The 27,761-nt window shown below is 26.3% G+C and overlaps 1 protein-coding gene across 4 annotated transcripts; it reads right to left on the bottom strand.

Annotated features, from left to right (window-relative positions):
- Positions 1–135: 135 nt before the first annotated feature.
- On the bottom strand, positions 136–26,481 carry LOC100165133 (thiamine transporter 2). 4 transcript variants are annotated; one of them, XM_016800394.2, is made up of 10 exons: positions 26,140–26,481; positions 25,488–25,657; positions 23,761–23,931; positions 23,261–23,477; positions 23,053–23,183; positions 18,281–18,430; positions 16,915–17,017; positions 14,804–14,996; positions 14,604–14,745; positions 136–735 (listed from the first exon to the last, which is right to left on the bottom strand). In XM_016800394.2, exons 2-10 carry the CDS (start codon positions 25,611–25,613, stop codon positions 577–579), a joined length of 1,392 nt encoding a protein of 463 aa, XP_016655883.1. In that variant the 5' UTR covers positions 25,614–25,657; positions 26,140–26,481; the 3' UTR covers positions 136–576. The 4 variants fall into 4 exon arrangements, with proteins under 4 accessions (XP_016655883.1, XP_029345036.1, XP_016655884.1 ...); XM_029489176.1 differs by having other exon boundaries at positions 26,199–26,481; XM_016800395.2 differs by having other exon boundaries at positions 26,310–26,480.
- Between the last annotated feature and the right edge of the window lie 1,280 nt (positions 26,482–27,761).

Raw genomic sequence — 27,761 nt, 5'->3', positions numbered from 1 at the left:
TCGTGACCGCTCATATAATATAATTTGATTTAAATAGGTTTTAGCATCAATGTTTTCATAAAATTATCATAATATCAAGGTTTCGTAAAAACATAAATAAATAAGGTTTCCATATGAAAAAAAAAAAATGATAGTTTGTAACGTCTTCACTGCAGAATAATCCTTAAATAGCACAAACACTTTAAGTACTTAACAATTTACTCTTTAAGTCGTATATCTATATTTTAATATAGTATATAAAAATCATAACTCTGAATCACCGCATAATTACAGGACAAAAAAGGGGTGAGCACGTTTGGTAAATCACCCCGTATATATTTTGGACCCCAACACGTTGCATGATGTATAAATCATAAATAAATACATACACACATATACACATATACATATACATACATATACACCTATAGTAATATACATATTATTATATTATATAGAATATAATGTACACATTTGCACGACTGCAGATATCTCCGGAAACGTTGTGTGTGAATGCGCGAATATATTTTAATGTTCTCGTCAAAAGCTCGCACATTACCATTCCCGCGGTGTTGTTTCAGTGGCCCCAGTTCGCTTTTATTTGCCAGATTCAACGCTTCCTCCACGGCACCGGAACGGGGGTGACTCGCCCAAAGAATTATTACATTGTTTGTATTGTACTCGAGGATTTCCATCGCCAGACGCGCGCGCGTTCGCGTCTCCTCCTCTGCCGGCTTTCCCGGAACCAGCGAAAAACTAAACGCCGTTACGAAGACGGCACACCGAACGGAATGTAAACGAGTCGGTGGTTTTCCCGTTGTTTGACGGAGATAAAACAAAAAACAAAAAGAACACAATAAGTATAATAACATAACAAAAATGACAAAATTCCATAATAATATTATGTGGGTACCGTGATTAAGTCACGCACACGTGCTATTCCACGACGGCCACACCTAATATATTTTGTTTTCCTGCATAATATTCGTATTTTTGAATAACTTGTAATAAACTGTGTGAAGTAAGTTACGAGTATAAGTTATATCATTAAATGTTTAAATAATAGTACTTTTTATCATTGTGGTCTTATAGGTTTTATATATTTTTAATAGCTACCTTCAACATTTTTAATTTCTATGGACAAAAACAGAATAATTTTCTATAACTGTCGATGTATAAAATATATTATTATTTGTATAAATTATTATTTATTATATGACCTTAACTATAGTAATTTTAAATTTTAAACATAATTTTGACAATTTTTGCCACATTAAAATTTTTAATTTTTTTTGTTTTTTCTATTAATATCCATAAAAAAATTCACTTGGTCAAAAATATTCAATATAAGGTTCTTCATAAGTTACATTAAAACTATTCAAAATTATTAAAGATACATATGACCACAATTTTTATTTACAGGCATTTGGAGTTCAATTTTTTTTTTTTTTATTGGATTATAGGCTTCACTAACTGAGGTCATTAGCCTGTAGGGTTGGTACAGTAAGGTTGGAACTGTTGGTACGGTTGAAAACACACGTATGTGTGGCAAGGTTTTTGCACACTACGAACCCGGGTGGTCACCCATCCGGGAACTAGTGGCACTGGCCGTTATTTATTCTCAGTCACGTTGCGTGACTGATTGCAGCCATCGCGCTGCGCCAAGCCCCTCTTGAAAACTTTATACAAGGTCCATTATACATTAAACACTGGAACCCAAAAATAAAAATAAAGATGATCACATTATTTTTTATTTTTACAGACATTAAAAGTTCAAATTTGGACAAAATTAGTTATTAATTCAACAAACTGCGTGGGCTCAGATCCAAAGGTACTATTTCAAAATATAAAATTGTTCAGGAGAGCTATTTTAAACTATTTTCAACTTGAAACTGTATTATCTTTTTTCGTAATAAATGATTTTTAATGATTGGCACATCTAAAAATTCACAAAGTTGTTCTTCGTTAAATCTAGCAATCAGTTTTTTAAAATTAAAATGAAAAAAAAAACAATAATTTAAACAATTTTCGATAACAAACAAAAAGTTCTTCAGATAGAACATTTTGGTTTTTAATATTATTTTGTTTACTTAATTAGAACTTTTTCGTTCTGAATTAAATGTATATTTTTACTAAAACGTTACCAACCTCAAAATAATAAATAATGTGGCATTTGCTTTCCATTTAAAGAGATACCTATTTACGAGACAGTATCCGGGGAGGGGATTAAGGGTTCAACCATCACCCCGTGTAGTTTTCTTAGATTATGTAATATAAATAATTAACGGTTACAGTTATATGGTATTAATTTTCATGACATCCCCTCCACCCACTCCCTAAAATTTGTTCTGTGTACGCCCATGCCTACTTAATTTATAATAATTTTACAATTTTTTTTATAGAAATCTTTGTTTTGTTGATAGTTAATAATGTTATATCGTCATATTATTATTGTATGGTTGATAAAATTAATATGAAATATTACTTTTTGGTTATCTCTAATTTATTTTATCATTAGGACCTTATAGTTTAAACACTAGTGTTAAGAACCAAAATGTGCATTTAGATTACTATCAAATAACAAATATTTTAATTTGATCGACTTGCCCCTTTTAGTTTTGAATAACTTTTTAAATAATGGACCTACAAGGTTGATGAGAGCTTGAATTATAGATAATTAAACATGTGTGTATGTGTATCAAAAAGTGAATTTTCAAAAAAAATCTATTAAGCACCTTTAGGTTCTGAGCCCACGGATATTTTTAAGAATAACGATTTTAATAATTTTGTTGTAATTCAAAAAAAAAAATGTTTACTTTGCTTTTAAATTTTCTTGTAAATTATTATAATTACATTTGTAACATAATATTTATATTAAATATAAGCAATTGCCTATTTATGCCACAAACCTATTCAAATCGTTAAATCAGGGGTGTGCAACCTTTTGTGAAGGCTGGGCTACATTAAGCGAGTAGGAGTTGGCATGGACCCCCAATTACAATGTGATAATACATATTATTTATAATTACAAAGAAAAAATATACATTTATTTATGCTTGAAAAAATACTATCGATTTTTTTTTAATAACAAAAAAAGCAAATGTGACGTTTTAAATTGTATTTTATGTGAAAGTCTTGAATTAATATTATAATTATATTGTATTATATTATATTATAATTATATGTTATAGCCACGTTAAACCCTACTGTGGGCAGAGTGCATATTACCTACTTTCCCTCTTTTTTAAATTAACTATAATAAAATAATATCCAAAAATCTTTTTTCAATTATTTAATGTAATTACCAGAACATTTTAACTTCAATGTCTTAAACTAATTGCGCACAATTGTTATGTATTTTTATATTCTTACATTTTTGAATGAACATTTTATGAATTTTCAACTACAAAAATAATCAAATTTTTGTGGTTTGGCATATTTGGTCAACACTTGAACTTCAAATATTCATAAAATAAAACCGTGTCTATTTAGTTTTAATATTTTGAATGAACATAAGTATAACTTGTGAGGAACCTTATATTACATATTTTATAAGCTTTTCGATCGTGAAAAAAAATTGTATCGTAATTTATTGAAGGTTCTTCTTAATTAAAATAATAATTTTAATGTCATAAAAATTTGAAAATATTTATATGATTATGATATTAATTAAAACACATAGGTAAAAATGGTGTATGGTTTTCATACCACCCTGGGAGTTGTTGCTATTGTTAAACATATAGTTATATAATTTGAGTCTAATGTAGTAGTGACGTAGTGTTGAGTTTTTATGTAATAAATACTTTTATGTTATACATTTTACAAAGTGCACATTTAGAGCTTTGCGTGGAGTAGGTATCATTATATTATTATATTTTCACACAATGTTTCGGTTGCCGAAAATAACTTCTAACGTTTCCTTTTATGCCAGTACGGCAAGAAAGACGGAAAGGAAATTTTATTTTAATTTTCTAATTAACGAATTATTAAGAATTGTGTAAACGTGACAGTCGCCATTAAGTGTAAATATATGCCTACTGAATGCCTGTGGTGAAACGCCATTTCTGTAACAATAACGTCACGATGCTTATTTGTTAATAATAATATTGTCGCTGAACGTGCATATACACACCATAAACTATGAACCTGACAAATTCGACAACCGATTAAAAATAAATATTTAGATGACATTATTATTACAATAATGAGTATCCGTATGACGTACCGGTCACATACACAATTTATATTCATTATAACGTGCTTCTAGTTCAGAGAATCAGATCGCAATTTGTGTTGATGATGCGTTGCAACAATATAATGAAATGAGATTATATTTTTTGTTCATATTTTACCGTTGCAGTGGATATTCGAATAGGTACTTCCGACATTAATAATGTGTACAATAAAACGTTTTCCGTTTCGCGGCCACGGCGTGGTATTATTATTTTTGCGTCCAGCCACACGTGAAATGGCATTCCGCAAGAATTTTCCGAGATCATTCGTGTTGCGTCTGAATCGGTGTAATCGGGACGTACAACTGGCATCGGTCCACGTCGCCGGTCATTTGGGACTACTCCATTGGGGATAAAATGATGAAAATACCAAGAGCCAAGAAAAATAAACACATGCTAAATACCTACTCCGAATGACAATTCTTCGGGGACCCGTTTCGCGACGTCGACTTAGAAACTGAAATATTATATAGCAATGAATGCGATTCACTCGAGTCATTTTACTATAAAAATAAATTGACTTATCAGACGCAATAAAATTATTTTATTACTCAATGGTATAATATAAGTTATTATACCAAATGACAAATAATGAATACGGCTCGCGTTTTGTTTTATTATTATATATTATTTTATTATAAAATTGATTATTTGGTTTAAATTTATGAGCAGTATTTTTCTAGAAATATATTTGTACATATTTACATGTTATTATTATGACCTATATATTATAATAAATTGCAGAATTTATAACTTTATATAACATATTTTATAACTTTTTTCACTCAAACTGGAGAGTCCTCATCGTGCATAGATTAATAAATTGTAATGAAATGTACGAATAATTTAAAACCACATAAGTCAATACTATGAACCTCGTTAAATATCATACAAGTATACAAGTATTGGTTATTAAACTAAAAACCATAGCACACTAATCAATATTTGTCCTCTACAAGGAAAATCTATGAATCATAAATATGTTTTTGTCAATAAGTAACCATGACTACGAAAACGTCTAATTTTTAAAATCGGCCAGAAAAATAAATTATCTTAACCCAGCCCAAAAACAATATTTGTGTAAAAAAAATTAACAATATATAGGTAGGTAGTGATTTAATCGTTGTCATATTTGATACAATAATAATAATTTTAAAAAAAATTATAAAGTTGTGATATAAATGTCTATTATAAAATCCATAATATAAAAGTCATATTATAAGCATAACAATAATATTTATCTATTGAAATACAAACGATAAATGGCAGTTACAACAGAGTAAAGACATAATATTATACAATACTTTATCTTAGTAACTCTTCATTTTTAATACCTATATATTTTAAAATCATCATTATAATATATAGTTATGGAATTATCTTGTGATTATTAACCTTACTACATCAACTCCAATACTGAAATAACTCGTGTCTAACTGCATTACTGCTCTTAGAGAATAATAATAATTGATATCATAGATTATAAAATATTATATTGACATAGGTATTATTAGATTTTTTTTTAGTCTAGGTATTTAAAAAAAATTAAGTAACTTATTTTTAACTGAGTTAAATTAATATTTTTATAATTTATACCTCATCTCTCATTCAAACTTTAAGAGTTCAATATACTGTTCGTCACCAGCTAGGTATATAACGTATAGGTTAAGTTTTTCAACGTTAACTTGATATGACTGACTCAGGAAATTTTAATAAAAATTAACTTTCCGACCTTTGAGATATCAAATAATACAACTATATATTTTAACCATATTGTTATCTATTAATAGTTGGTTTAATACGTACCTACCATACATGTTTTAAATTTTGAATTAGGTTTGTTTTGAAAAAATTAAATAATATAAAAAAAAGATTAATCAATCATATAGTTTTGTTAAAAACCAATTTTGTTTAAATATGCATTTTAAAATTGATAAAATATGTATGCTTAAATATTCAGAAATAGTTTGAAATTTATAATAAATAAATTATACTTAACACTTGAATGGCTAAAAACGACTTTGGTAATAACAAATAATGATCAATGGTCATAAAAGCAATAAACATAAATTGAAGATTTATATTATTACTTTCTAAACATTTTAAATGCTTTAAATATTTAATTATTTTTGGACAGTATTTCAAGTTTGAAAACTTTTCCAATTTCTTTTACACCACAATGAGCATTTTACGATTTTGAGTGCAGGAAACTATATTTATTTCAGTATAATGTTTTTGTTTTCGGTTAACACATTTTTTGAGCATTATTAATAAATGTGATTCAAATAATATTTATGAAACATTTCGCGCACATGAAATTTGATCAACACTTCTACTTCAGATTTTTGCAATTTAAAATTTAATATTAATGCTCATAGTTAATAGTATAAATTTTCAAAATATATATTCAAATCCTAGTTTCAATAAAACTATAGTGATTATAAAAAAAACAAATAATAAATCAGATGTATGAATTATAATTTCAACCATAACTAAAAGTACAATGATTATTATTCATTGATGCCTAGATAAGTATAATCATTTATAGTAAAAAATATTGATTTTCATGAAAATTAAAAATACCTCATACAAAACACCAGAGAACTCACTTCTACAATATAGTCGATTTTAATTAACCTTGACATTTAGTAACCTACGTTAAATCTGAATTAAATGATGAATCAACAGTGTATAAGACAGGCACTATTTTTTTTTTTTAAGTACAGTGTGTATATTATTACCTTGTATTATTAACTAGGTATGTTGGCTTGCAAATTTAAAAAAAACTTCAAAAACAAAATTATAAAAAATATTGTTGAAATAAATATCATTGATAATATGAAATTTCTACGACTATTCTTGTCTGAATTAGATGATAACACATAATGGATTTTATTTAAAAATGGGTGTACAACAAATATTTACATTTTCTGTTTTTTTTTGTAAGGTTTTGTTGGTAGTATATACTAGTAAATATTTACTTAATTTATTATTTAGATGAGTAGGTGCCTTAAAAAATTAAAATTGAAATAAATGTTCTGCTTCAAAACATGATGTTGAACACAAAAAACCATAATATGCAGGTATCATTTTACATTATGTTTATTTAATTTAAAGGCTTATTGCGTGGTTATTAAGGAAACTGGTCTTATACTTACGCGCGAAGATTTTTGTCACATTACAACTTTGCAAAATAAAAAGTTATTGTTCCACGATAATTAATTTTGATGGGCGTTGCAACTAGGTTACTTGTATTTTGTCGAGTGAAAAATGAGTTTACATTTTTTTATACCTAAAAACTTTTAGTTCTCAAGTTGTTATTTGGCTAATAATCGTGTGAAAAAATCAAATTAGTCACAAGTTTTACCCCAAATTCTAGATTACCAAAACGGGCCATATCATTTGTCACAATTAAGGTACTCATATACGTTTAAACAATGTGTTAGATTATCACAGTGGGTGGACATTTTACAACTGGACTTATTGTGAGTTATGTTATTGGTAATATTTTCTTGGTTGGAAAACCACACAGACAATGGTATTTTTGCAGCTTTTGACACAAGATAATCATAGGTAGTCGGAACATTACCAATACACATGAAACACCAGTTAGTGGCTTTATTTACCTTTCATTCGATTTTACGAAAGCCATCAGTTGAAACATACAAATAATTTGAAATGAAAAGCATCAATGAATACATCCGAGAAAAAAATTATTACACTAGGTACAGGTACCTATATAAAATAAATCACAGTTTCTATAATATGTTCTATATTACATTACCTGAACATGAACTTCTAGAAAAGATTGCTTACCTTATAACTCAACATTTTAAATGGTTCGGATTGCTATAAGTAAGAACATAATACCTCTGATTTATCATAATTCCAATTAAAATGAGATTAGAACTCTAATACTTTATAGTTTATATACTCGATAGTCGATTCTCTTAAAATGTAGGGATATAGTATCACATAAGTAATTATATGTATACTTGTATATATTTAAATGTTAATTTGATTACAATTATATTATTGATAACTTCAACATGTGTAGATAAGTATAAATGTACTTATATAGTATACTATTTGTACTACAAAAAAAGTTGGCAAGTAGATACCGATTTGCTGTACAATAGATGTCTTTAGCGATCGCTATGACGGATGGGTTAAATTTGAATTCAATCATATAAAATAATTGTATAGGAAAAAAGATGAGCGAAGACTTATATGTCCATCAGCTTCATAATATAATATAGTATATTTTATGATATTTTATATTCTGTGATTAAAGTAATTTACTTTACCATTAGACCTTAGCGTTACAGTTTCTTTAAATTTTTTTTAAAAAAGTTTCAAGTAGGTACTTATAACATTTTATCCATTTTTAAATTCAAAATAATTTGCAAATGTTCGAGATTTTGTTGCATTTAATCAAAATTTGAACTTTAAATGTTTGTAAAAAAAAATCGTAACTATGGATCTTTAATTATGTGAACTTCTATTATTTCAGTCTATGGTGAATCTTGTATTGTTAAAAAAAATTAGATATAAACAGACCATTTTTTATTGAAATTTATAGAACAAAAATTTGAAAAATTGAAAAATTGAAAATATTTGTAAATAACTTAAAGCAAATCAAACTATTTTTCAATTTCTATCATCTTTAGAAAATTATAAAATAACATTTGAGGATAATTTAAAGTATCTGCGGTCATTCATTTTTAATTATAAGAAATATATAAAAGCCGTTCAATAAGAATTCATCGTGTTTTTCTCGGCGCTTTTGAAATCTAATGGACATTTTGATTCATCCAAAGTACCAACTAGATTCACTTTCCTACCAGAAAAGATGCTGAAGTAGAAAATAAAGTAGACAATTTTATTCCCCAAAAGGTGACGGCAGATTCAAAATAAACACACACAATATACACCCGCACACGCACATACACATATTGTAAAATCAATAAAAATATCGCTCAGAATCTATAACTGTTATTTTATCAAAAAATTGTGTTTTATCGAACAATTGTGAATATTAAAATATATGATGGTGCTCAAATAACTATATTATTGTTTTTTTTTTTTTCATAATCCATCGAGACTACCAAAATTTATTCTAAAAATAGAATATCATCAATACAATCGTATTTACCACTCCGTGGTATTTAAATAAATAAACATGTAACAGAAATTTGTGTGATATTGATAATTGGAACCCGGATTGGTCATATAAACGAAAATCCTATACAAATACAATATCTGTTTATTTTATACTATGTTCAGTGGGGTTTTGGTAAATTCCGCATGCAATTCGTGTCAACAGTCCAATCTATTTTGATGTGATGATTTATTCTTACCACTCAAATATGATAATATTTGAATATTAAAAAAAATTTATGAACGATTCATAATGTACCCATACATAATATAGGTAGTCTATACCTCTAGTGCTTAGTATATTTTTATAATTTGAATTTGTATTTATTTTATTAATATGAATCATTGCATTTGCGATTGCGTTTGTTAGAAAATAATAAATTATATTTTGTAATGTCTTTTCAAAATGTACTGAAATTATTCATAATATCTAGATCGACATTTCCCTCTAGAACTGGCAAAATGAAATAAAATATTTACATCACTTTAACTGAAACGACATTTGAGTAGATTGCGTGAGCTTGTACGACTATTGTTTAATTTATAAATTCAAAAGTAGTTTAATAAACTCTGGAATATCATACTAGTATACAGCTTAAGACTTTTGTTCAGAGTAACTTTTCTGTAATTTAAAAAAAAATATATCTGAACGTGAAACGCCTATTTCAAGAGTGACTTTTTTTTTAACAATTAACATATTGACGTTAGCAAAAATTTTGATTCACTTGCATGTGACTTACAACAACGTGTAATATAGAGTGGTTACTCCAGTTATTAGATTACCCATATCTGAATTTCTAATCAGTTTTGCCTTAATCAAATATAATTGGATTACTGTTAGAAAGAATAAAAATAATTGGTTTAACAATTAAATTGATTATTTAATTCAGTTCAATGTAAAGAGGAACAATGATAAATTGAATTACAAATTTCAATGCATTTTTCCACTTAAACTTTAATCAATAACTAAACTATACAATTTTGACTTAAGTCATTAGTAATTAAGAGCCAAAAACCTGGAATCTTTCGAGTATTTAAATGTATTTTGTAGTTTAGCATTAGCCTGGTTGGTAATTAAAACGTCAAGTTAATTTATTAATTATTTTGTATTTAAATAGTAAGGACTTAATCATACACTATCAGCTTTGTGATTTAAATTTAAAATATAAAAAAAGGGACAAATACTAAAATTGTATACAAATAATAACAAATTGACAAACTTTATTGAAGTAAAAATGTGAAATACGCTTATGTATAGATCATCAATATGTTTGACCTGCAAACTACCAAAATAAAACTGTTACAAATCAGAAATATCGGCATTTTTTTTTTTGGTTTATTTTTTTTTACTTTTGTAATTTTATATTTGATTGTTATCCATAAACTATTATGGATAACATTATAACGTGTCTAAAAGGTCAATGGGGCACCTAACATAATATACGTATCCATTATGACACCGGATTTCAAATATAAATTATCTGATTAGATATAAAAAAGTTAATAAAACATTTCTACTAAAAATTACAACCACTTGATAAACACTTTACAACAAAATAAGAACTAAAATAACTAAAACCAAAGCTAATATAATGAATCTAACATATTTTTAAATTCTACGAATTGTGTTCAAAAATAATATTGTACAAATAATTTTTGTAGCTTGTAGGTTTATGACCTTATAGGTATATATTATAAAATGTACCTATATAAAGAATGTTCAATATACCTATATTTTTAATAATAATTCAGTGAAGAGAACCCAAAGATCTTCGACTGATAAAGATTTTATTTACAGTAACCATATTTTGATTCCAATACATCTTTTAATATATATTTTTTTCTGATAAAATCTAAGTACATTATATTCCATAAGGAATATTATAGGTGAAACTATAGTCTACTATACTAACTAGTCACCACTCAGTGTCTATAATAAGCAATCCAAACTCATTGTTGTACTTTAGGTAAAAGAAAAAGTCAACTAATCTATAAAAATAATTTAAATGTTATCTTTAAAATATTCTCATAATTATGTCACATCCTATAATTATAATATCAAACGTGCATATTATGCTGAAATAGAATTATTATGCATTAGCTTTACTCTAAATCTTAAAAATATATTGCCTAAACCCAATAGCGATGGTCTTATATTTACGCATCGTTGCTATATCATACCGAGACAGTGTTTGGCTGACTGAGTGAACAAACAGTACAAAGGACAAACATACTAGAAAATTATATGCACTCATGTATATAAATTCTATAAAAATGCAAAATATGTTTGTTCATTCAGAATGCACTATGATTATAATCTACATGTATTTTTGTTTTCTGTCACTAAGAAGGATCGTTTAATACTACGTTTTTTTTGCAAAATAAACTTCAGTATAATAATAATAATTTTTTTTTTTGAGTGTGCTCGCAATATATTTGCACTAAAATATATTAGATAGGTATAATAAAGATACCACAAATAGGTACTTATTTGAAACTTCATATATGGACACGGTTTGCGCTGACACGGTCGTCGTAAAAATCCAACAGTCAAGTCTGGGACTGGACCTCTAACGGCTTCATATTAGCTAGCATATAATAATTATCATTATTATTATATCATCGAGTATAGCCACTAAACAGATGCAATTTTATTTAAAATATAATTACTTCTATTACTGAATATACGAGTCAAATGTATAATAACATAATATATTTTTATAATAGCTATATAATAATAATTGTATTATAATATATTGCAATATTTTATTATATAGGTATCTAAGGCAATCTATGGTGAATGTATTGTGACTCTTACTAACAATGTTCGTAATGCTTCTTATTATTTTATTCATTGACATTAAACTATTAAAATCATGAAATAAAAACAATTTTACGACTATAAATTATAAACTAACAGTTCTTTGCATTTTATGATAAATGCTAATGATACCAATTACCTATATATTTGCAGATAATTATCACCGAACAATGAATGATTAATTTATCACACATTATTACATTAAAAAATAATAAAGTATATAATATATAAAAATTAATCTATAATTCTTAATGTATCAAATTTCTAACAACATTTTGCTTGCTAATAAATATTTTTTCACTGCACTATAGGCCCAAAAAATATCTATAATTCTTAAATTTTCCTTGCAGAGGAAATATATCTAGTGGCATGCTATTTTTTTACTTATTATTTATGAGCCACTATCCTCCTCTCTAAAGTTTTTTCCCTATATAATGCGTAGTAAAAATAGTTTTAATTAGGAAAATAGTTAAATTATACATCTGTAGGTCAACTGTTTAAGTATCAAATGATACGATTACTGGACAAATAACATGATATAGAATTTTGGCTATAATAATATACAAAAATTTACTAAAATAAATAACTTACATATTATTTTTGTTATCATTGTACTATATTATTATTATATATTCAATTAAACAATATTTTTATATTAATAAGAAGTGAAAAAAAAAATAAATATATTTACAATTGTATAATTATTTAACTGCACATTTTTTTTTTACACATTTCAAAAAAGAACCAAATAGCAAGTCCACCGTTAATCAATCCATAGATTAGAAACTGAAAAATAAAATAAAATATTATACCTACTCGTTAGAATATAAAATACAATTTTAATAGATAATAAGATATTTAATTTATACCCATTCAGTTTATAATATATTTCAATATTTCACATATTCTGAGAAATAATATATCAATGCTAAGATAATTTACTCAAGATTGTTAATTTGTAACACTTTTAAAAAACATAAATAGATATTGATAACTTACCTACCTAATTGTATCAAATTATTATTTAGTGTGATATGAGAACAAACCAATTTTATACCAACGGTATTATAGATTAAATAAATTACATAGATTAAAGTATAATCTTTTTAAAGTCTAATCGTAATAAAAAAAAATAAAACAATTAATAAAAGTAAATTCATGTCCAAAAGTTGTATTTTGTAACTGTGTTTGTACTGTTAGTGTACAAACATTGTATCTGGTATAGCTAGTACACATACAGTTGATATTATTAATTTAATGTATAGGTTATAATTAGGAAACACGGAAAATTGAACATTATTTGTATGTGTCTCCCTACGTATAATATAAATGTATTAAATTGGTCAGATGTCTTGCAGACTAAAAGTGTTCGCAATGTTTAAAAAAAATAATTTAAAAATGGTTCTGAACGGAAACTATCTCTAAGGGTAAATACATATTAAAATGTATAAATATCACTATTTGTAAGTAATTTATTTTTTTATTAGTTATATAGTTATATTATAGTAAGTTGTACTTTTTTTGCTGTTAGAGCAACATATTAAAACGAACCATGTATTAATTTTCAATCTTCTTGATGTACAACCTAACATGTTATCAACATGATAAAAAAATATAAACTAAACAAAATAGATATTTTCAAAGTCTAAAAAAGAGCATAAAACGAGTTGACACATTTTAAAAATGACATCATATTTAAACATTTCATAGAAATGTCATGTCTCTCCAAATTATATGTTTGATTTGTAATAAAAAAATAAAATCAATTTTTTCAAAAACTGATATTGCGTACCTTACTATTCCCTTTTTTCGTATAATTTGTTTTAGTTTTTCTCAATTATTTTGAAAACTACTGTATAATTTTGACTCCTTCCCCTAAGCTTCAACTAGATCAAAATGACTAACAGAAACCCCCTTTCATTGCTTTATACTGCTTTACACTGTTCCTAAAGGTGACGTCAAAGACATAAATCCAATACATTCATCATCCTGCTCAGAATCTAAAAATTAATGGCTATCAATAATAAATTCAATATTCAACCACAATAGTAATCTATTATTAAATTTTTTAAATATTACGTGTAAATGAAAAAAATTCCAACATTTCATGGATTGTTTTGATAAAATACCTATACGTTTTTACGGTTAAAAATATAATATATAAATTGACACTCTTCAAAAACGTCAGATGTGTGAACTCGTTATTTATTCATTTTTATAGAATTGGATTACCATTGACCTCTATAATACCTACAGATTATTTAAATATTGGCCAGTGACTATTACTGAGTACTAACTATTTGTTTATAGATGATATTAAGGATTCAATAATCTTTGTAGTCAAACGAAATTCCAATTACGTATTATTGATTAATTATTATTTCTTGATTTTGTATAACAATTACAATTACCTGTACGTTTACCGGGACCGCAACAATAGTACCTTGAACAAATAAATATGTAAAGACACTTGACACAACTAATGAAATAAAAAACACGACACCAAAAATGAAAGCAAAACTGTCATGCTTCAAATTTTTAGCTGTTTCGGACCTAGAAAACACAGAAATCGATAAGTACAAAATAGCATGTTAAATAAGTTTAATAGTACCTGGCCACAACATTCATCGATTGGAATACGAAACAGAACATAATGTACATTATGTATACCAAATTTAATGATGTTGTCACGTAGCACACACACAGCGTTATGCAGCTCAAAAGTGAGCCAACAAAGAAGAATAAATCACTTGTGGATTTCCAATTAACCTTCAGAAACCCTATGAAGTATGAAGACAATGCACCTGGAATTACATTTAGAAAAATTAGATCAATACAACTACTATAATCGAAATATGTATTATTTTCTAATTTGAGTTCATAACTTTTTACAGATCTTAGTAAATAATATATTAATTGAAAATAAATTAATATTTTTTTTAAAAGACTATTTGTTGTCACTTATATATATAAAATAAATTAAGCCTATTTAAAAAAAAAAATGATGAAACAAACACTAATATTTTATTATCTTATTATTTTTATTCATTAATTATTATAATATCATGTTTAATTCCCGACAAAATATTTTAATATGATAATATTAATGATAATAATAGCATTTCATATATATTAATTATTTCTTATAAATTACTATTTAAGTAAATAATAATATATTTTACCTATATTTAAATGTATTATCAGTTTGAATATTTATAGAAAATCGATTTTGATCATTGTTAGCTTATAAGCCCTTAGAATATTACTTCAATTAAAAAAAAAAAAAAAATTTTAATTGTATAATAGTAATCTTATTGAAAATATATGGCAAATTTACAAATACTAGGTACCTATTCAATTAAACTATATTTTGAAATATTTTTTATCCACGTGTTGAAATACAGCAACCTAAAATCAATATTTCTGGACATAGACAGTAAACGTGTTCATATATTTTAATATATTAGAGTGCATAAGTACATACATATACATAATAAATATATGCACATACATAAACTTTTGATTTAATATATTTGTATATAAAATCTTTATTTTCCATAACTAAAAAAAACGTTCATAACATTTTCTTATGATTTTGCATTTTTACGTATAATATTTTTATTGTGTAATTTTTATGGGAGTATTTATTAATTTCTAGTGAATTTAATGATTTTAAATAAGTTTATAGTATAAAATATTACATCAATATAATTTTAAATAACATGGTTATATTCCATGTGATCCTAGTTCACAATTTAATAATATTGCATTAATTATAAATAAAAAAATCATTGAGCATAATAATTATTACAGTGGTTAATATTTCTGTGAATGTAAAATTTTTATTGTACTTTGAAGTTATTACTTATAAAATACTTTATTAAAATGGTTTGGCCAAATCAATTTTATAAAAATAAAAATAAATACTAACGGCTAACGAGCTATAATTGTAATGCGTTCCCGTAACTTCCTCCATAGTATGAGCTAGATTATAAATATATTGGAGAATTTGGTTTCAGTTTGCCCCCATCCTAAAAATTTACTTAAGTAACTAGATGGGCACATCGAAAACACAAAGTACCTAACATTATAATAACTGTTGTCAGGCACGCAATTGGATTTTTCGGTTGGTAGTGAGTGTGGAAAGGGGAAGGGAGTGTTCAAAGATTAAAATGTACTTACATTTTTTGTAAAACTCCTTCATTGGTCTTCCAAATAATTTAACATTGAGTAGTATTTTGTAATTATTTTATTATTTTTCAAATAAATATTCATTGTGGTCCGTCAAAAAATAATAATAAATAGATAAATTGTGCATGGTACAATGTTGTCGTTTGAACAAATTACAACCATGGTCCATGGGCCACGAACTAAAGTCCTAATCGTTAAATCGTTTCATTAAGAAATCATCAAAATAGAAAATTTCAGAATATCAAACGAAAAAGAAAGTTAAAAATGTCATTCCTATAGGCGCTTAAATTTTAAATCTTATCACCTAATCATATATCTACAGTTATAAACTTCAATAAAGGTACTAAAGAATTATATATATAATATTAAATATAATGTAGCCCAATAATAATTTTAAAACAAGGTGGAAACATTTGGGCACCAAAATAAAACCTAAAATGTATTACTCGCCAGATATCGCCGCAAGACAGTAACGATGATACTCAGAATAATGTAATTACCTATGTGTGAGACGTGTAAAATTTAACTTACCACTTATGAAAGCCAAAGCGTCAACTCCACCATTGTACAACTTGTTGTTGACCGGATTGCGTTCGTTCAATTTCAAATAAAGAACGTCATTGTACGTCATCACCTGTAAATCTGCCGAAAAGTCAAATCATATTATAGTTCATGTAACAGCACGCCTTGTTGATATAAAAAAATCAATTAAACTTGTGATGATGGCGTGTTGTGTCGAATGTAAATCTATGATAACAAATCTTGATCGTACGTTTTTTTTTCACGTTATGGAATTTTGGAGTAAGTAACCCACTAATTTAATGAGACATTGTCGTTATTATCGAGTAAATAATTAAAAAAAAAAAAACGATGATACTTTTTAAAACTTTCATCATAGCGTATTTGTGGCATACGACATGTTATTTTTAATAAGAATAATACAATTTTGAACGTGGAAATTAATACATAGGGCTTTTAAAAAGATAGTTTTTTTCAACCAAATGGCAAATACTGTAACTTAACATGTATTTTGTATTAGACCAATAGTTTTAAATGTGTTGGTATTACAGCAAAAGCGATGTACCTATTTTTTGTTTTTTTTTTGTATTTGGCGTCACTTTTAGGAGCAGTATAAACTATAAATGCTTCAATCCTCTGCATTTACGGTGGTTTCTGGTGGAAAATTGATTGTGGTTGGTACTTTAGACCGTGGAAAGTAAGAAATTTACAGTACATATCAAATAGTTAGAAAAAAAAAAAAATTATAAAAAATACGGGAAAACTTGCGCAAAATTAGTTGATGACAAAAAAAAGAGACTTGAAACTTTTTGACATTTTGTAATATACCAATATAATTTAACGATATTAATATTATATAATGTGATATAATATGCAATGTTGTTTGAAGAAATTAGTTCAACATACCATAAGTAATATTAGTATTAGAAAAGACAATTATTTATAGTAGTATGGAAACATCTGTATTATAAAATATCATTCTTAGATGCTAATCATCTCGTCTTCTATATTCACATATAGAATCAATGAGTACCTATAATGATTTACCATTGAATTCGAATATAACATATCCGTCACAGTGGCCTACTCGACGACGAAGGACCTATTAAACAGCAGATCGTTTTCACTGTTTTTGCTTTTTTACATTTACAATATTAATATTAATGATTATGGACTATTTATTATTATAACTGAATAATTTTTAATACGGGATACATTACACAATTATTGCGTACACTAAAATTTAAAATATTTTAACATTTTAAATAGGTACGCCGTTCGCAACTGTTTTATACGCTATTGTTGGACGTAACTTTTACAAGAGAAAAAGGTACGCAAGTAGAGTACTTCTGTTGAATTGCGTATTATTTTAAATCACCTGGAAGTAGACTCCGGTGGCGAAGGCAAACCATATACCGTATTTGAGTAGATACGGATTGGTGTACGCGTCCCTCAATTCTGAGTACAGCTGATCAAATACTACACGAACAGGCTTTGGAGATTTTTCAACCAAACACGGTCCAAGGTCCTGTGACAACGGCAAATATAATATTATTGTTTTGATATCATCAAATAGACGCGAGTAAGTACGCGTCTAATGTTAAAAGCGGTCATGTTGCGATTTCGGTCGCATTGTGAACAAATTAAATATAAGGAAATATCAATCGTTTTTAAAATTATCAGAAATGACAATTCGTCAACACTCGCGCTCTAAATCCTTCGTTATATTTTCTTTGTAGTCTTAACACAAACACGAAAATAAAATTTCGCTTTTGATGGGCAATTTAATTAATAAATGTCAAAACTACAACTATGGGATGAAAGCTTTTTGGAAATAATTACTATCATCGACAAGCAGTCTTTTGTTTCCTGGTAAAGTTTTAATTGACGGATTACTCGACGTTCCAAATAAACTGAAGAAACGATGGAAATTTACTTTTGCCCCCTTACTTTGATTTTCCTGGGAGAAAACCTTCAAACAATCACCATAATGTATAATATTATTATCGATATTATCGTAATATTAATTTTATGAATTTAAGTCTAAAACATAATTCAACAATATGCTTTGTACCAATAGTTTAATCCTGAAATTATAAGACCTTGAACGAGAAAATAATAAAAGTCTTATAATATTAAAATATTACTACCTAATTTGAAACCTATGAAATAGCTGAAAATTGTTTTCAAATCACGGTCTGTGTTTCGTTATAAGTTTAAGTTATATATTTGAATAGTCTGAAATTATGTTGATGCAGAGTGACAGAATAATAATATCTTGAAAACATTTTATTTTCAATCATTTTTTCCATATTTTAAAAATATTATTTATTTATAATCGTAGTACCTAAGTTCAAAATTTAAATATTATTTTGAATACAGATACATAAGTAATATAATATGATATCATTATATTATTATAAGTATCATTTTTTATTAACTCCAAACTTTTATGAAATGTAAAAATTGTATTGTTTTATATTTTATACTTGTGTATTTGTAGGTACTAAATAATAATTTAAAATTGATAAACGAAATTATATGTTAAACATAAGTATTTCATATTTAAATATATTATCGGTTTATATAAATATTATAATATTATATATAATTATATATAGAGAATATTTAAAAAATATCATGACCCAATGGATTTAGGTAAGTTATATTGTTTTATCAAATCATATGCATGGAGTTGAATTTGATTGTCCGATTTATTCATTGCATGTTGATACGCGTTACGATGTAATCTCACCCTTTGGCTTATGTTGGCATTTAAGGTTGTCCGATGGAAGTTTTATAGTATTTTGTGTCGATAAGGACTCAACTGTTGACAAATTTATAAATTGGGGTGATGAGCTAAACAGCAAAACATCCGCACGAACGTTTTCATCAAAAAATCGATTTATCTATCCAAATCAACTGATACATTTTTTGTAACATTGTGATTTGTTTTATATTAATTTTATTTGTACATATAGGTATTGACGTACCTAATGTAGTAAAAAATATTGTACCTACTATAAGTTTATAACATGTCAATTTTGGTTTTGTTTAGGTATATATTGCTGTTATTTTCCACTGTTTGCATAATATCTATTATTTAAGTGTTGATACGCCTTAATACGCATTAATTAATGCATTATAAGTATAATAACGTAATATAGCCATATGGGTACCTACTCAATTTAATAAATTACCTATGTTGTAGTGTAAGACGTTGTAGTAAAAGTATTGATTTTAAGATGCGTTAGGTTGTGAAAATAAAATATTTGGATAACTATTTAGTTTGAAAAGAAAATATGCCTCAGACCTGTAGAATAATGGAAAATCTATTAAGATGACGCCTAACCCGCATGAGTTGTCTACGGCTTAGTATCTTACAAACACATAACATTGCATAATAATATTGTACGTTCTGCATAATTTATTAATTTAACCCAGTTATTTTTAATTTTAGAGTGAATAGACTTAAAATCAAATTTAGAAGTAAGAATAATATCATCTTTTTAATGACCTAGGTTTTTTTTTTATTTTCATTTTAATTCACGATCTAAGATTAAAATATAGTTGCACATCCATTAGTGATAAACTGACTATCTTAAATCGTATTTTAAATACTCATAACTTGCTTTTAAATAAACATTTAAAAAAAAACCTAGGTCATTAACTAGATAATATTATTCTTGCTTCTAAATTTGATAATAGGTCAATTCGCTTTTATATATATTAAACATGCCTGTATTAAATAGATTATTCAGAATGTAGAATTATTTGCTATGTTACTTGTTTGTGAGACAGAGACACATATGCGAGTGTAGCGTCCTCTTAAGAAGAAAACAACCAACTGCTGAACCATTATTTTTATACTTGCTAAAAATAATATTATAAGCACACAATATTATATAATAATATTGTAAATTAATACAATAATGAAATGTTGTTTATTTTAAACGATGCAACATGAATATTATAATCCTGCTTATTGAGATTTAAGTTCTATCATCTTTATAATAATCACGTAGGTGGTAGGTATTACTATTAAAACAATTTCAAAATAATCCTTTCAATTCAGCTTGAAACCTGTACTCATCGACTATTATTATTACACATGAATGTATAATGCCATCTTGTGACAATATGAAAGGATCTAATAATATAGCTGTAGAGTATGACGCTAGAGTGCGCTCAAAGTACTAAAATTGGATATCAAATAATATATCATAGTCTCAAAATAATATTATTATAATATTATATTTGAAACTTGGAACTTTTAATTTAACCATATTGTGTTATTCTAATGTAAAATATACTTAAATGCAAATTGCAATCATTACAGAAAATCTAATGAGTGATTACCAAGCATGATCAACCCCTTTTCTTAAATTATAAAGTTATTCAAAATCTCATTTTTTGACATTATTTAATATACTTATAGGAGCAATACTTTCAAATTCTTGAGGTTTTTGTACTATTTAAGGAGTGTCCAGAGGAAATACAAATTACTGATTTTCGAATTGGAACGAGAGGGTCATATCTTCCAAACCCGTTGATATATTACGGTAGAAAATGAGTCTTACTCTAAATTATTTAACTGATCATTTTTCTGGAAATGTTAACGTAGGTATCAGAATCGAAATTCGTACGAGTAGTATTTGAGTTATTGAACTTTGTGTACTAAGGAGTAAGGGCAATACAATTTCCATAATAATGGGTTTAAAAGATATGGGTTTTTACCAGGGATCGAAACCGGTTTAGTCGGTTTTCCAAAAAAACCGGTTAAAACCGCGGTTTTCTCATTTCTGAACACCGGAACTGGAACCGGAACCAAAAGCTTTTAAACACCGGTTAAAAAACCGTAACCGAAACCTAAGACCTTAAAAAACCGTTTTCAAAACCCAAACCAAAACCATAGAATTGAAAAACCGTTCTTGTACCGTTCTTGAAAAACCGATTGAAATTTTAAACTAATTTCGGTTTCTATGAATTCCATAAAGTTAATTGTATTATTTGTAATTCTACTATTTTTATACGAAGAAATTATTATGTTTGGATTTATTGATAAAAATCCCGATGCAGTTACTGAGTATTACGAAATATTAATATATATATATATATATTATTACTAAACTTATGATTGAAAATTGCAAATACAAATAATATAGTGCGATGTTATTGTAATATACAATTAATATTAATGTAACCGAATAATGATCTCAACCATAATATGGCAACATAATATTATGTCGAATGCAAAAGTAGGCACGAGGCACCTAAATTAGGTACAAAATATTCAAGTTAATAACACGAAATTAGTTCTGCTGAACGTAAATTTGTTATATCGTATATTGTACACTAATTATACAAAGTAGCCATATTTCAGGGCTTTAGACTCGGCCCTTATAATAGTTAATATATAATAAAAATCGAATCTACAGTAATTAGACAGGAAAATAAAATGGAAATTTTTAAAAACCGTTCCAAAAACCAAAACCGAAAATTTTCTAAAACCGTTCTTTAAAACGGTAAAATATTTGAAAAACCTTTTTTAAAACCGAAACCAAAAAATTTTGAAAACCGGTCTTAAAACCTAAACCAAAACCAGAAAATTTAGAAAACCATTCTCAAGAACTAAAACCGTAACCGTTAAATTTTGAAACGGTTTCGATCCCTGGTTTTTACAAATGGGCAAAGTATAATAAATACTATATTATCAAAATATTACATCTAATTTATATTTTTACAAAACCATTTACAATATAACAGGGGAGTACTCGTTAGGTTAGTACAAAAAAAAAAAAATCAAAAATTTGAAAAAAATTGTCTGATTTTTCAAAAACAGGGTTTTTTTTCCAAACTTTGAATAAATGTTTTATTTAAATAAAAAATTGGAATGGCATGCTTGGTGAATTTCCTCATGCCTGTATATTATATGAAAGTATTTTAATACTTTTAATACGTTCTTGTAAATTTATTTGTAATTTAAAATCTATAACATGAAAAAGTGTTTTAATAAATATTATTAACTACATTCTGAAATATTTCTTTCCAACATTGATCATATATTGTTACATATTATTATTATGTTATAGGTATTGAGTAAAATTAAGATAAAATTAGCTAGGTACTATTGTTATTATAAATAATTACTTTATGGCAGTGATTGTGAAATGTACTGTAGTTGACTTTCGGCTTGGCAGTTTTAGGACTTTCAGGATGAAAATATATACTTACATTTACTGGAGGAAGAAAAAATGAAAAAGCTAAGGCTACGATGGAACCTGAAATACAGTAGTTTTAAAGTTAATAACTAAATTTCAACTATAGCTAAAATCAGTTAATTGTATCAATGTCTTACCCGCTAATGAAATATATACGAGTAACCCATATTCAATGTGTAAAACTGAAACTGCAATTTGAGCAAATGTGGACGATAAACATTTTCCCAAAAGATTTGAACCTCTTACAATTCCAGTCATTTTTTGGTATAACTTACGGTCACGGATCTTTGCGTACGCGTATGACATGTATGCTAGTTCGGATGCAGACGTTAGACCCAAAAATACCATACTTAGCTGGAAAAAATAAAATATTTATTATTATTATCAAAAAATATTAATACCACGATAATTAAAACAGAATATTTAATAAACAAATGTTGCGTGGTGTATAATAGGTGTCAAGTAGGTATCTGGTATATGATTATTATTAAAAAGAATTAACCTTTATTATTATTGCTGTTATTATATTAACATTTAACACTATAACTCATTGTTGAGTTACAATAATTTACATTAGGTAGTTGAAAATCCATTCATAACCTATACGGTATCGAAACATTCGAAAATTGAATCTTACTTTTGATTTGAAGAGAGTTACAGGTTCCAAAACTAACAAAAACATCACCATTGAACTTAAAGCGTCCAGCATCACAATTGGCTTATAAAGAACATAGTCTGTGACAAGAAACATAATAATTATTAGACTCGTAGTTGCGTACGAATTTATCGGATAAATATCTTCGGTCACCTAAAAAAAAAAAATAAACGTATTTTTAGTATTATGATCAATTTTTAGTACCTTCAAAAGTATTTGCTTAAAATAAAATTGATAATGTACATTATAATATAACGATATAACATTATTGTATACTATTATAGCTGCCACTCCTAGCGTTGCCCAAAAATTTGTAGATAAATTTATTTATAAAAACATATTTTATATGCATAATAATTGCATATACATAGGTAGTAATATATTGTATCCAATGGCAACCATATAAACAGTGGCGTAACCATGGGAGGGACTGAGGGCACTGCAGCCCCCTCCCAAATGTTAAGAAAATTAAAAAATTATTTTAATGGTCTATGATAATCGCTCAAAAAGTCTTATATTGTATTTAAAATATTTAAAAATGTACCTATAAGTATTAACACTTTTCAGCTATCTATTTGTGATAGAGTACGTATTTAATGTATACAAGTGTAAAAGTTGATCAGCCCCCTCCCCCCGCCACAAATAATACTATTACCAACGAACAGCATTTAATAATTATAATTTATAATGTAAATTACGTTCATAATGATGAACAATGCAACTCAATTTTATAATTTTTTCTGAAATTTGATAAAAAATAACTCCATAATCCGACAATAATTTTTATTCAACCCCAAAAATCAACTAAAACAAATATAGTTACAGAAAAATTACAATTTAGAATAAGCATTAAAACTTTATGAATATGCCATAAATAGTTGTATATAAGTAAATTACCTATTTAATATATAATAATATGTTCAAATATAATTGTCATAACGAGTAATAAATATTATGGATAGGTACTTTGAAAAAATTATAGAGCTAAAAAATAAACATTTTTTTTTAAAGATAAATATACCATATTACCTACTTATCCTCTACATAACACATAAGTATTTTGACTGAAAATAGCATGAAAGTCTGACACGAATGTTAATATTGTTCCATCGCAATAATAATAGAGCATGGTAAGTTAATATACTTTTGAGTATAAGAATTCAATAGCTCATTTTGATTTTTATAACCTCTAAATAATTTCCCCAAAAATACTCTAGTGAGAAGATTTCTCACTGATAATTTTAATATACAACTAAATATTGTTATATTATAATATTCAACTAAAAACTAAATTCTAACCCAGATATATTAGGTAGGTACTTTTATCATACGTTTCTCAATTATATTTATTTTGAATTTAATATGAAAGACAATATTTGCTGCAAGTTTTAAAACCTACGTATAAAAATTACTTTATACTGTATATTTTACTAATCGTAAAAGAAAATATCTTGATTAGGTACCTACTAAAATAATTATTTTTAATAATAAAATATAACAAAACATTACAGCTAAGTTAAGAAAATTATTTAAAAAATAATGAATCAGTTGAAATGGTGTATTAGTTTCAATAAACTTTACTTTATTTGTTTTTACTTTTATTACAATATGAAAATTAAAAAATAATATCATATAAAGTTAAAAAGTGTATTTTAAAACCACGATTGTTATTGTAAAAATAATAAAGCATAAGCTATATTAAAACTTACTTGCTCAGCAGTAAAATTTACGGCTGGACTGGTTAAATATGATGTATAAAATGAATCCACTGGTCGAAAGTCCCGAAAAGTTGCAAACAAACTTACACATAGTGTTATTTTCAACCACTCTTCCATTTTATCCGGTTCTTCAAATATTTTATTTTGAAAATGAAATTTTTCTGCCATAATAAGAATATACATAATATAATAAAGTATACACGTAATCGCTATATTCTATGAAAACATGCAAGAGAAAAAGTAAACCGTTTTGTTAAATAATTGGATTAAAAATATCATGGTTGTCCATATTTTGAATAATGAATTTAAAAATAAATAATTTTATTTGTCAGTCTGCTATTCATTTTAAAAAGTAAATCGAAAAAAAAAATAAGTTAAAATAAATAAATATAATATAAGCGTTGTCGAGTACATAATTGTATTGTATATTCTGAATTATATACTATTAGCTGCATGAAATTACAAAAAACAAACGACTCGTTGAAAAATATAATATTGAACAATTATATTATGATGATTACTGTTTATAGGTGTAACTTGTAGTTATTATGTTTACAAATTATAAAAACAGTGTGTTAGCATAATATTTTATCACACCAATACTGCACCAATTAAAATAAAACAAAAAAGCTTAGTTAATTACCTGATATTCACTGTATAAAGTATAAAAAGCACTTGATTTTGAAATTTTAAATTAATTACCTATTTCAATTATTACAATAGACAGGTACTGTTTAATATTTGATATAAAATACCCGCGTCAAACATTCATACTACATTAGTAAACAATGAAAAACAAACAGAAAACCATACTTAATTAAAATCCGGTAAAATGACGAACTACTGTAATCAATCAAATGAAAATTGTGTGTGATTCCGTCGCCGAGCAATTCAGAAATAAACCTCAAGCCGTTAACGCAGACTGGTCGGCTGCAGAGCTATTGGAGAACGAGTGTTACTCGAAGGTCAGTCGGTTTAAAATTATGTAATCACTAAATTACTAAAGATAAATAAAAAAACGGAACACCAACCGTATGAACTGTATAATAATATGGTGAATTGAGTAGGTATACAAGTGTGCATCTCGTTTACAAAAAATATGGTACATTTCGAAGTTGCAGGCTAATCAAATTTAGATGATTTTATATACGATATTTATTCATATCGGGTAAGGCCTAAATGTTGACCTTCCAGTTGGATAACTAATGTATTATTAATTGATCGTATATATTGTTTTTATTGCCTACTGTAATATTATTGTACTGATACGTATTTTGTTAGGGATTATAATAAAATTGCCTATTTAAACCGCGTGTTGCGAAACAGGTAATAATACGATTTTTATAAAATCCAAATGAACAATTTTAATGTATCATGAAAAACGTGTGCTTTAATTTTTTATTACAACAGCGTAATATTGTATAATAAAGCCTGTGGTGTGTCTTAGTTTTCTATTATTTGACCTATTTGTAAGCAAATCAAATGCGTTAAACCGGAGATGATCATTTTTTTGTTTTAAGAAATTAGATTATCTTTATTCTTCATACTAGGTACCTAATACCTAAATAATATTATAAGATCTACATTTCTTTGTTAATTTGAAACGTGGTGTAAACATTATATTACCTATAGGCTATATTCTAAGAATAATAAAAAAATAAATGACTGCTGATGAGAGAATAAATCATATTGAATATTTGAACAGGACCATAATTATGTATTATAATGTTCAATAATTATCTGAAAAATAACATTGACCATGGTCATAATAATTCGCTAATCATCATAACGTATACATTTACCTGTCAGTAAAATAATACGTTGATATTATAGAAGTATAATAGATAGGTATAAAATAATTCACTGAATAAAAGACAAACATAATAATATATTATATTATTATGTTACGATGAATTAGAAAATTATTGTATTTTGATATTCTAATACCTAAATTCCAAATTTAACATTGTTTCTAATTATAATTAATTTAACAACAACTTACATTTAAATAATAAGAAATAAATTGCAATAGTGCATTAATAATGAAATAAAAATTTTTAATAAAGATGGGTAAGTTGATGTCGCTCCGCTGTACAGTACGGTACAAGTAAATCACTGTATAATGGATTATATTAAATTTAAATTCAATGATATAATATTATCATTGTATAGGTACGAAAAACAATTCTGAGCAGAGACGGTTTGTCAATAAGATATTTTATATTATATTTATATTGTTACTTCTTATTATTCATACAGTAGCCG

The sequence above is a fragment of the Acyrthosiphon pisum genome, chromosome A2, assembly GCF_005508785.2.
Source record: "Acyrthosiphon pisum isolate AL4f chromosome A2, pea_aphid_22Mar2018_4r6ur, whole genome shotgun sequence".
In the NCBI taxonomy this organism is placed as follows: Eukaryota; Metazoa; Arthropoda; class Insecta; order Hemiptera; family Aphididae; genus Acyrthosiphon; species Acyrthosiphon pisum.
The sequence above is the reverse complement of the archived record's forward strand: the minus strand, read 5'-3'. Positions and strand labels throughout refer to the sequence as shown.